This window comes from Dermacentor variabilis, chromosome 6, assembly GCF_050947875.1.
Source record: "Dermacentor variabilis isolate Ectoservices chromosome 6, ASM5094787v1, whole genome shotgun sequence".
NCBI lineage: Eukaryota > Metazoa > Arthropoda > Arachnida > Ixodida > Ixodidae > Dermacentor > Dermacentor variabilis.
The window spans coordinates 109566565-109578634 of record NC_134573.1 but is presented as its reverse complement, the minus strand read 5'-3'; the positions used below and the strand labels follow the sequence as shown (position 1 = coordinate 109578634).

The 12070-nt window shown below is 42.1% G+C and overlaps 1 protein-coding gene across 2 annotated transcripts in view; it reads left to right on the top strand.

Annotated features, from left to right (window-relative positions):
* Positions 1–1222: 1222 nt before the first annotated feature.
* LOC142585008 (uncharacterized) overlaps positions 1223–12070 on the top strand; it is a 36312-nt gene continuing 25464 nt past the window's right edge. The window contains exon 1 of one of the 2 annotated variants that reach the window (XM_075695428.1): positions 1223–1423. In XM_075695428.1, the coding sequence (XP_075551543.1) occupies positions 1358–1423 (66 nt within the window). In that variant the 5' untranslated portion in view covers positions 1223–1357. Of the gene's footprint in view, positions 1424–3111; positions 3189–12070 lie in introns of those variants that run through there. The other variant, XM_075695429.1, reaches the window with a different exon arrangement.

Below are 12070 nucleotides of genomic sequence, written 5' to 3'. Positions count from 1 at the left end.
TGTAAGTATGCACATTTATATGTTGTCGTCTTAGTTAAGAAAAATATGTGCTACATTCAAACGTAGGGCCCTTTTGGAACAACCGGGAGCTGATAAAAGGATACGAAGTTTACTTTACCCACATGTCCACCGCCATGTGATAGAACTCACGAGAGATGCAACAAAGCAATAAATAAGACCGTTGCCACGCCGTACAGTCAGAAGTCGCTGGTGGAAAGTGTATTGGGTCTTTAGAGAGGTGGATGAAAAATCTTTTTTTCCCAGCCAGGGGGCAATCAGTGGTGAATATTACGCAGTCGCCGCACACGAGAGACCGCTCGTAATTTAATACCGGTGTCACATGGCCATTTTCGATCGCGATCGAGCCCGATCGTGCAGCTTGCGCAAAGGAACCAATCGCGACAGAGAAACTCAATCCGGATCGGGTTCGATTGCGATCATAAGTGTGCCCACACCCGTATAACACAACGAAATGTGATTGACGAAGCGTTCCGCCGGTCGCTTTTCTCGAAGCCTGCGGCAAGAGTTGGGTGCAGAATTTTGTTTTTCCACAACACAAATTTCTGAACTGATATATATATATATATATATATATATATATATATATATATATATATATATATATATATGTAATGAAGTTGTTTATTCTCAGTTTTTTATTGCGGAATTACAAATTCAACCAAATCCGGCGCCTATTCCAGGGCCGCGTATATAGTGGACACGCCCTCTTTTGTCTTTAACAAGATGGCCGCTGCGGCTTCCCTTGCTCCCATAGGTGGCTGCAGGACTCCCTCCACAAGTTTGATACAACATTCTTTGTACTGTACGAACGCTCACTTAATATAAACAAATAAGTACGCTTTAATTTTTTGTAAACAATTTATATATTTACGTCTTTCAACAACCAAATCCGCTAGGACGTGGTATGCCGTTATACCCATAGAGTTAGTAGAACAACTCTAGAGGAAAAGCTGAGCCGGAAAAGTGGGAACCTCTAGGGCGCCGCCCTGTTGCTACTGGTCAATGTGGCCAGCGCAATTACTATTGAAAGAGCTGAAAGCAAGTACAGGTCACCTTATGCTTTCTCATCTAAAAGTCGTCATGGGCCCTATGGGTAGCTTGTCCTCTAGAGTCAGTATAGTAACTCTATGGTTATACCAGTCTGGTACGAGTGCCTCTGGCCGTACTATACTAGCCGTACTGAATCACTGCTTCATCAGCTGCTCGTTGTATTTGTCCAGCTGTCTGCATGTAATTTTTGTTTTGCGACAGCCGCGCCGCGTTTGTCCGTACGCATGTGCTTTCGCGACGCTGCCAACGCAGATTTTTAAAGCAGCACTGCCTTTTTAATGTTTTAATGATGCTGGAGTGCTGTTTGACTTCGTGTGAGCAGCGGGGGCCTGTGGACGGCTACGGGAACAAGGTAATTGCTTGCTCCCTCAGCTAGCTGCGCTGTATCGAAAGATCGTACGAGGTGGCAGTGATCATCGTTTCGCGTGGACGCTGGGACGCTACGTGAAACCTTGATTGCTATCCCTGGGTGCTTCGCTATTAGTTTTCTTTGCTTTATAGTTTCCGTTGTCCGGCTGTCCTGCAATGCAAGACAGTTGTGCCGTGATGCTTATTGGTATCATTGTGTGCTTATAATTTAGCTTGCTTTGTTTTGTTTTGTGCCATGGAGTCATTTGGCTTCCTATGTTGCCGATGTTTTGATACACTCTTAAACAAATGTACACCCTTTGAGGTGTATATTTGCCACACAACGATAATCGTCATCTGTCTTGCTTGCGTTTCCTTTCTTGAAAACGCTGCGCGCTCTACTTTCCTGTCGAGAACGCTCTGTGATGCTGATAACGCGCATGCCGTTCGTGACTTGGAACTACCGGGCTCGCAGCGTTAAAGAAAGGAAATGCGGACAAGACAGATGATGATTATTTTTGTGGGGCAAGATACGACCCAAAGGGTGTAGTTTAGCTTAAAAGTGTACACTCTTAGAAAAATGTACACCCTTTGGGGCGTATCTTGTCCCACAACAATAATCGTCATCCGTGTTGCCCGCGTTTCCTTTCTTTAACGCTGCGAGCCCGGCACTTTCCAGTCACGAGTAGATGCGCGTTATCAGTGTGACGAAGCATTCTCGACAGGAAAGTAGCGAGCGCCGAGTTTTCAGGAAAGGAAACGCAAGCAAGGCAGATGACGATTATTGTTGTGGGACAAATATACACCCCAAAGGGTGCAACCGTTTTAAGAGTGTAGCTAGAGGTATGATCCAGGGTAAGGTGCGTGTCACCTACACTCTTAAACAAAATTGCACCCTTTGGGTCGTATCTTAATTTGCCACACAACAATAATCGTCATCTTTCTTGTCTGCATTTCCTTTCTTTAACGCTATGAGCCCGGTACTTCCAAGTCACGAACGGCATGCGCGTTATCAGCACGACAGAGCATTCTCGACAAGAAAGTAAGAGACCAGCGTTTTCAAGAAAGGAAACGCAAGCAAGACAGGTGATCATTGTTGTGTGGCAAGATACGACCCAAAGGGTGTACATTTGTTTTAAGAGTGTACATGATGCAAGCGGCGACGTTTAAGGAAGTATTATTTAGTGACGTGTTTGGCAAGTGTGCAGTGTGTGTCACGAACACTCGAACTTAAAGCAGTACTGATCGCATGTTAAAATCTTGTCTGGCGTTCAGCGAAAATGTTTCATAGGAACCGTTCAGTTCACTCGACAACTACAGCAGCCTATTGTGTCGCAAAAAAGGACAAGAATGTGTCGCAGAATAAACAAAACAACGCAGGTGTGTAAATAATTGTACCTTTTTGACTTCATTTCGTATAGTTTATATTGTTAACGTTGCATGAAGGGCATTGCCCTGCTTTGCTCTACGAGCATCGTTCTTGCATTTCTTGTTCAGCTCTCCAGCTTCCATTCACCAGTCTGTCAAGTGTTTCTGGCTTAGGTATTGTTCTAGAATGTGCGACTTTACCTTGCTTAAGTCATCATCGCCTCTCATTACATGGCCAGAGCATCTATGATTTATGTTTCGAAACTTGGTTGTAATGTTTTATGCAATGGTTCTTAGTGTAGCTGTTCAAAAGCTGTCCATGCTGCCAGATGGATGTGTCTGCTTTGCTGCAACCTGCAGCCACTGATTAGGAGATGTCAGAGTTCCAGCAAACCGTTCCTGTGAGTCATCCGATCTGTTGTCTAGCGTGCTCGCCTTTCCGCTTGACTGGCATCTTTTTGCCATAGGGAAGCGGCAAAATATCTGCCTCAAGATGATGTGATAACTCAATTCAAGAGACTGATGTGACAACTCGATTCTTGTCTAAGTGGTTACTGATGTCGCTTACTGCATTGCAGGCAATATGCTCTATTGTGTGTCTACTGATAGTCCACCCCTTCCTTGCCCTCAAAAAATTTCCGTAGGTGTTTTAACCTTGTTTGTACACTTTCAATCAGTCTTGCACGGAATGTCATGCCCTTCAAGTCTGTTCTGTTGAGAACTTGACTAAGCGAGCGCCAGGAACAATTGACAACTTTGGGCAAATGCAAAGTTACATGCGCTATAAGCTGTGCAGCATGGGCATCTGCCAACTTTGACAACTGCGCTTTCTGTACCTTGCCCATTATGTCACATCATTGCTGCACAGCTGCACAACTGTAGGTTCACTCTGATGGTGCACAATGCACAGTATATATCCTGCACAATATATCCCCCATTTGTTAGTTGCGTCAAAGGAACTGTCTCCGTTGGGCCCTCTTCAGCATACTGGCAAGTAGCATTGTCGTTTGTTTGCATGGCAGAATCACTTGGGAAAAGTTTGTGGAGCAGTTGTTTTAACCATTGCTCAGCAACATCTAGGTTGTTCAAGAGGTCGACTTCCTGCTTCTAGGGAAGAGTGATTTGATATCTTCCATCACTGATGCAAAGCTTGATTCCAACTCTCTAAGAATGGCATCTACCTCTGAAACCTGGTTTGGTTTTTAATTACGATGCTTTCAGATTTCCAAAACTTTGTGAGAGCTTTGTTCACTTCTAGTACACCTGTGGGCCATGATGACACTTGAGTAATTAACAATTCCTGTATTATTATCACTATTATTTTTTGACGATGATGATTCTTTATTTCTGCACATATCTATACACAGAAAATTGAAGTGAAGCTAAGGCCCATTTGGCCTAACAGGGCTTCACCACGAGGTAAAAAAAAATTTGAACAACAGAAAAATACTAAAATAAATTCAGCAAGAAGTATTGTACAACATACAAATGAAAAGGGCAGCAAAGAGATATATTCAGATACATAAGAAAACTCATTGACAACATCTACATGAGATGCACAGAACATTTCTCACAAATGTTTATGCAACATAGACATACATAAAAGCAGGTTTATAACCAGGAAGATCTAGTATTTTGCATGCTTTGTACAAATTATTTTTCGTGGACCAAAACATCACACATAAGGCAATAAATGTTGGTAATGACACATACAAGCTATAATCTACTATATTATTTTAATCCATTCTCAAAAAAAATTTGTGCAGAAACTCCTCTGGGAGTTGTCCAAGTATGTGTAAGCATTGTGCCACTTGCCCGTCTGCATGGAGCCTGCTGTCATTAACATTGTTGCGAAACTTGATCCGACCAGTATAAACAGTGCTGCAGTGACATGAACTGCTGCAGACATTGGCACAAGGTGAAATGAATTGAAGACACAAGAAAACTACTGTAGGTGGCTGCACCAGGCGCGCTGGTTATGTTCCGATCATTATAAGCCATTATCGCTATTTAGTGCCTTATCCATCCACTTCGAACCATTATCAACTGTACTCCGGTGGTGGCATATGGTGCGGCCGCACGGGCCCTATCTTGCAAGGGATCTGTGATAGGGACAGAGTGCACTGAGTGCTCACACTAGCTTTGTGTGCTCTGTTCTCACCACTTAGTTCATGTTGAAGTTAGAGGCAGCGCGAAAGTCAATTCACTTGCTGCTGCGGGCCCTACCTTTAAGGCGAGCGTCTTAGGTGATAGATGGACAGGTTCCCTCGTTGGGTAAGCATAGAAATGCTTACACATTTAAAAGATGTTGATGTGGGGTTCAAGTTTCGGTAAGGAGGAGTAGAAGTTCATATTTTTGTCAGCATCATTTAGAAGCGCAGGCACACAATATGTGGTTAGTGCTCTACTTTATCCTGACCTTGTAGCAGGTACCTGAATTCCTTTTCTATGCAGTGGGTAATTGTGGGTAGGTTCATCTACTGGAGAATACTGGAGCTGTATTTATGAAAGTAATGTAATAGTTTGTAGCCATAAACTTGTTTCGCTTTGAACTGTGGTGTTTCATGAAAAATGGATTGCCAGATACCTCACACCCTTCCTTGCAAGAGTCGCAACCACCCTCTTGCTTTCGGCAGTCTTTTGAGATGCTCTTATTGAAGAACGAGTGAGCCCTGATACCTCCCCGGATCATTTTAATGGTTTTCAAATAAACTGAGTACTTCTTTCTGAATAACTTCTTAAGTTTTCACTTGTGCCCCATATGAGCAGGCTATATGACAAGCATGAGTAAAAACGTAATATATTTTCTTTCTCAGCTGCAGTGGTACGAGCAAATTTTCTTCCTGGACCGTGAACTGTCCAGCTGAGCCTTGTCTTGATGGCTTTGATATTGCGTTAAATCGTCTTCACTCTAGCGGTTACAGTGTCCCAGAAGAAGTCTTACCCTATCCAAATTGCAGTGGAACTACATACTGCCTCGCTGGTCGCATAAAATGGAGTTGATGTCATTTGAACTGCTTCGCTTGGTGTTGATCGCCTTGTCTGGAAAAGGAATGAGTTGACTGAATATTGATTTAATTTCCAAAGCTTTGATTAGAACAGTGGTCTTGCCATTTCAATTATGGAGGATAAAACCAACTCTGTTCATAGCCTTGTGGGTCTCTATTGCCTCCAAAAAACTCCCACTGTCAGCGTTTCTTTCTTGATTACTTCACAGTCAAGTCTTCTGCATAAGTCGGTCAGGATGAAGCTTCACTGGCTACTTCTGTCCACAGGAACTCTTACGGTAGCAGAGCTTCTTCATTCGGATACTTTTGTCGTGCGGGTCTGAAGTATAACCACTAGTAAGACTATCTCAAGAGAAGGCCTATTGCCATAGTTATGTGTTTGTCAGGCGGAGTAATTACGTTAGGATGCACATGGAGGACACATGACGATGCATGTGATGCCCATAAACTACGCCTTTAACACTGCTTTTCAAGACATCCTGGCCTCAAACATCTAAAACAACATTCCTGTGTTTATAGCTTCACTTTCTTTTAATCTAGACAGATCTCCTGTGCCATGCACTCAGCTGTGTCATGCTATGCTGAACAAAATAGACAGGTCTGTCACTTTTCCATGAAGAACTGCAGAAGGATTTCAGCTAGTGTATGACAATTTTTGTTGGTCACTTGGGTGTTCTGGTGTTTGAACCTCGTTCTTGAGCCCAGACACTCAAGGTCCTGTCTGGAAAAAGCTTATCAGCTTGGGAAGGTTGTATTCATATTGTTCCTATGGTGTCAGGCTGCAGAGCACGAAGTCGCGGGATTGAATCCCAATCATGGCGGCTGCATTTCGATGGGGGCAAAACGCAAAAACACCCGTGTACATAGATTTAGGTGCATGTTAGAGAACCCCAGGTGGTCCAAATTTCTGGAGTCCCGTACTATGGCATGCCTCATTATCAGAAAGTGGTTTTAGTGCGTAAAACTCCATAATTTAATTTTTTTTTGATCATGCTGTTCAACAATAGACAATTCTGTTGAGTTAGCTGTTAGTCTTTGACTGCCGATGGTAATGGAGAAACATGACACAAGGGGGCATCTGAAGAAAAATTTCGCTTGGCATTGAGCAGTAAGTCAAAGGACTGGTTCTAAGAGCCTTGGGGGTCCTGCAATGAATCTGGACATCATCATATAACATTCGAAACTGCAGAGTGTTGGATGATGACAAGTCAGGTTGTAGGTCAGTGAGTGCTCTTAAACGATCTTGCACAAAGGTTGACGTGTCGCCAAATCTTTCGCAAAGCTGTGCCATGACCTGTATGACCTTGTCACTGAATGTCATCGAGTCAGAAGTCTCTTGTTCCACGATGTTGTCAGATGTGTACACATAGATTTCCTCGTCAAGTTTCTGGATGGGCTCGAAAATGCACTTGTTTCTCTCCAAGGATACGGTGCAGTTTGTTTAATGTGCGGTCCTGTGTTGCGATTTCCTTTCCAAGGCGGTCATATTCTCGAAGAAAGGTTTCTGTCAGCAGGAGCTGTCCGAATAGTTGTAGTGGTCCTGGCTATCGTTGTATCTGGGGTTTCGGCACCAATTGTAAGATTTATTAGCCTTTAAGGAGTGCATGGACTCTCATAATGTGGGGAAAGCGACAGTCAGGTTGGATAGCTTTAATGGCTTTTTAAAACAGCAAGCCTGCTTTCTGATTGCTGCTGCACTGCTTTTGCCATGAAAGAAGATACTAAACACCTTCTATGGTGGGTAGCTGGCACTTTAGCTGCTTGCACAAATTATGAAATGAAGTGGGCAGATAAATTCCTGTGAGGAAGGAATGTTATGCAAGTGACATTATGCTGCAGAGCATTTTGTTTCAATTTATACAACTGTTTCAGGCAAGTGTCACTTGTATGCTTACTGTTGCTTGCTATAGACATCTTGCCTATGCATAAAGACTGCAAGTAGGGCCAGTTGGTTAGGATTTATTGTAAGGTTTGCAACAGCGCAACACAGGACACGGACAAAAGGAAGGTAAAAACGATGACACTGCACTGGCTCTCAACTGATATTTTATTGGAGATATGTCTAACATATATATAGGTGCCAGTTAATAAACGATTACATGCACAAGGCATAGAGATACATCAACGCAACTGTGACCAACTGACACATAATCAAAATTGACAAAGGTAACGCAGTTCCTTGTTATGAAGAGTGATAGACTGTTTGCTGATACATGCCCTGTCCCTAATCTTTATATTGTAAGCCTCAGCAATTTCTTTTGTCAATTGGCTTGCATGTGTATAAATGATAATAGTTCTCTTTAAAATAGGGGTGACAACTGCCCGACTTGCAATGCTCCAGAAGATGAAGTGGCCCAACCCCTTGAAGAGATAGCTCATGCTCCCTAAGTCGAACATTCACACAGCGCTTCGTTTGTCCCACATACTCTCTACCACAAGGTAATGGAATGGCATATACAACTTGCCTACCACAAGTGATGTACCCAATCACATGGTTGGCAGTGCACTTTTCCTTTACTTGCTTATCCTTCAGCATATTATCAACTAATGGGCATTTGTGACCTATCTTATGTTTTGCAGAAAAATGAACATCAATGCTGTACGTTGAACGAACATTCTTAAGCCTATGCGCCAACTTGTGTAGATACGGTACTACTGCGTTTTTCCTTTGTTTCTTCTAATTTAGTTTTGCCACCTTGGTCATTTATACTCTTGATGCCACGAACCATACTGGGTGACCAGCGTCCAGTAAACGATTTACCTGATCAGAAAAAGTAGCCTTCGACATATGAAAACACGACTTGTTTAATGCAACATTTAGGATAGTCTTTGCAATAGCCCGCTTCACTACCTTAGAAGCACCGGATTTATAGTTCAAAATGGTCTTAACCGCCCTGGGATCATATTTCCAGCAGCATGACTTTTACCAAAGGTTAACCTCAGGTCTATAAACTGCAGTTGATGATCTTTAGGGACTTCGAAAGTAAAATCAAGGCCTATGCCATGCTGCCTGAGTACCGTCAAAATTTTATCAGCACCCCCTGGGTGAATGTCACTATTAAGAAATATAACGAAATCATTAACATAGAGGAAAACCTTATTGGAAAGCTTGGCAAGGTGGCTCATATTTTAGGTTGAAATGAGATAAATGTTGCACCATTAAGTTCTGCACAGCTCCTGGCAACGTGTGGCATTCAAGGTTTGTGTAATGACACCAGGTAACTTAAGCAGTGCAGTTGAACGTCATTATGGCAAAGAGATAATTACACAGGTGGCACAGCTGTACAGGTTGTGCCAACCTGCTGCATTTGCAACTTGCTGTGCGAAGGGGCACCAAAACTGTAAAAATGCGTCCCATTATGCCCGAGCTGCTTCATAACACTGAGTGCGACCACCACTGGCCGCTATGATTAAGCTGTATGTGTGTTTTTGTGCCTTTGTGTGTTCTATAAAATCATTTCAACTCGGTACGCATCAACTCAGGTTTCATTATTTGATGTGCGCGGTAGAATCGGCACCAAGTTATTTTTAAAAAAATATTTGGGCAGTGCTGCATGTTAGAATAAGGGGCGCGCTAGAATCGTGCAAATACTGTACATGCAAAAGCTTTGAATGAACAAATCACTTGCGAGGAACATTGCAGCAGCACTGAGTACGTATTTCAGTCTAAGGACATTCATTCATTTGAGGTACCTTTGCTACCACATGTCAAACATTTCTTTTTGTCCCGCCCAGTGGGTGCAGTATAGAGTAGTAGAAATAAAGCATATATGGTTTTATCCAACGAGAATACATTTCATGCAGCGCTGTACTGAAATCTGCAAATTTCTGGATTGCAAGTTTAAGTGCATTTGAAGCAGGCTAGTAGATGCCTCCCTGCAAAATTATTGACCACGCAATGGCCATGACATCTATTTCAGTAAGCCATTACAAATAAAATGTTTAACATAGAAATCCAACGAAAGAGTATAGACATGTTTGTGCTGATATAGTCTTATACATGCAATAGAACTTGCACTCGAAGCCTTACTAGGTTGTAACGTATATGACTATTTCGGCTCTATTTAGTCATAGATTTGTTTTAAACAAATCATGTTTTGAATCATTGAAAGAATGTCTGCAGTGTGCAAAGTAACCATCTAGTGAAACACGTATGGTGCTGCAATTTCGCTGCTGTACGGGCATCATGCAGTCCTCACCTGTATGCAGAAATACACCAGACCTTTGCTGAAGAATCCTGATAATAGCACAGAAAAACAAAACAAAAGAATACCACACACGCCAGCGTTCAACCAGAAATTAATTTTGTGTTTGGGCATCACACTTGCATAATAAGCAGTAAACGGAAATGGGAATGTTGCTTGAAGTAACCGTCATGCACCTTTATTTGTTTGAATACTGATTGTTTTCCTCTATTTAAACGTCGTGACAGGGCAGAAAATACAGTTTTAGTTATCGGTTGGTTTCATTTGTGGGAGTTGGAATTATCAGGATATTTTAATACGATGAAGTGTGAAAGATGGGACAATGTGAGGTGAGACAGACAGGTCAAGCACGTGTCCTGTCTCTCACCTCACATTTTCCCATCTTTTGCACCACACCGTACACAAATATGCATCACCTGCTGGTCCAAAATTCCACTCTTCTGAATTATTGGGACTTCAATGTATTTGGTGAAAACTAACCAGTGAAACACAGCAGTGTTGTTTCTGTCTTTTGAAAGGGCTGTGACAAATGTAACGTAATTTACAAAAACACTGCAGAACTTTTAGTCGAAAGAGGATGGACTGATAGTGATGTAAAAATTGCAATTTCTTATTTAGTGATTTACTCGAGATTTATATTGTTCCTCAACAAGTAAGCTGCTCCAAATTGGAAATTTGTAGCTACAAAAATGTCCATTGTTTCCTCACAACCTGCTCGAAATTCTAAATATTCTTCTCCAAAATGAAGATATTTCTGCTCTAAGAACTGCTCGAAAAGCAGTGCTATCTGTCCCACTTCTGTATTGGTTATATTGATAGCGAAAATTTTATAAGGATTACTTGCATTTTAAGCATTGTCTCCGGAACATGCTTCTTGAGCTGGCAATCGACATATTGAATTCTTCATTGCGAGAGCATGCACTCTTCAGGACGCATATGGCAGGCTTCTCTACAGCACACTGATAATCAGCGATCATGGAACAGGAGCTAGCTTCTGACTTGCTCTGTAACATAAATGCAATTTTCACGTCTAGTACACACAAGATGCTGCTTCAAGCCAGGTGGTTCAAACTGTTGTTAGTGTGCTTTTGTGTTGTGCCATTTCCACTGGTTCTGAATATCGAGGTGATTGAGCTGCACGAGCTCAAGGACAGTGTTGATTATGATGTATTCTGGGTGATTGGTTGAAGCCATAAGAATCAACTTCTTCGGTTATGACAGCATGACAGAAACTACGGTGGTCGTGCCAAGTGATGCGTCAATTGTTGAGGAAGTAGTGCATGAACAACCTGTGGATGCTGATATTCCAACTTCTTGCAATACTGTGGTTGCCTTGGCACGGAAAAATAAGCACCAACCAATGAAATAAAGGTTTAAAAGGAACAATGTTTCTTTTGTTTATGTCCTTAAACTTCTGTTTCTCTGGTCGGTGCCCGTTACCTGCACCATGATAATTTCTGACCGAATCAGTTTTTGTAAAACCCTAGATTTTATTCAACTTGCCTTGGGGGGGGGGGGGCGGAAACCAGGATGTGATGCTATTCTAGACTTGAAGGGACACCTGAGAGAAAAACTATTGGTCTAGATTGATGCAGTATTCTTGAAAAACTCTACTTTCTTTGATATTGCAGTAATAGGTTGACTATTAGGAGAGAAACTGGCTGTCAAAGTCTCATTTTTGAATTTAGTGCCAGAACTCTGTGGCTGGTACGTCAAGGTGATGTCACAGATTGCAAAGTATTTTTCCCCATTTAGGCTGTTGTGGTTCAGCAAAAGTTCTTGGAACTTCCAATGTTCAATCTTTGGTTGTTTTAGAATGCAATGTAGTCCATTTTTAACGACAAACATTTAACTAGGCTTGTGCAGATGGCGTAAAAATCTGTGGTGTTATGACAGTCTGGTGTGGGAATTATAAGGCGGCATCACCAGCAGTCTTTCGTTCTTTTGTCTTTTCTGGCTTGCCAAGTGTCTTCTTGCAGTATGAGTGCTTTTTTGGACTTGTGAAAGGGTAATTTACTAACACAGTTATAAATCATTTTTCTCTTTAGTGTTCCGTTAATGTCACGGATT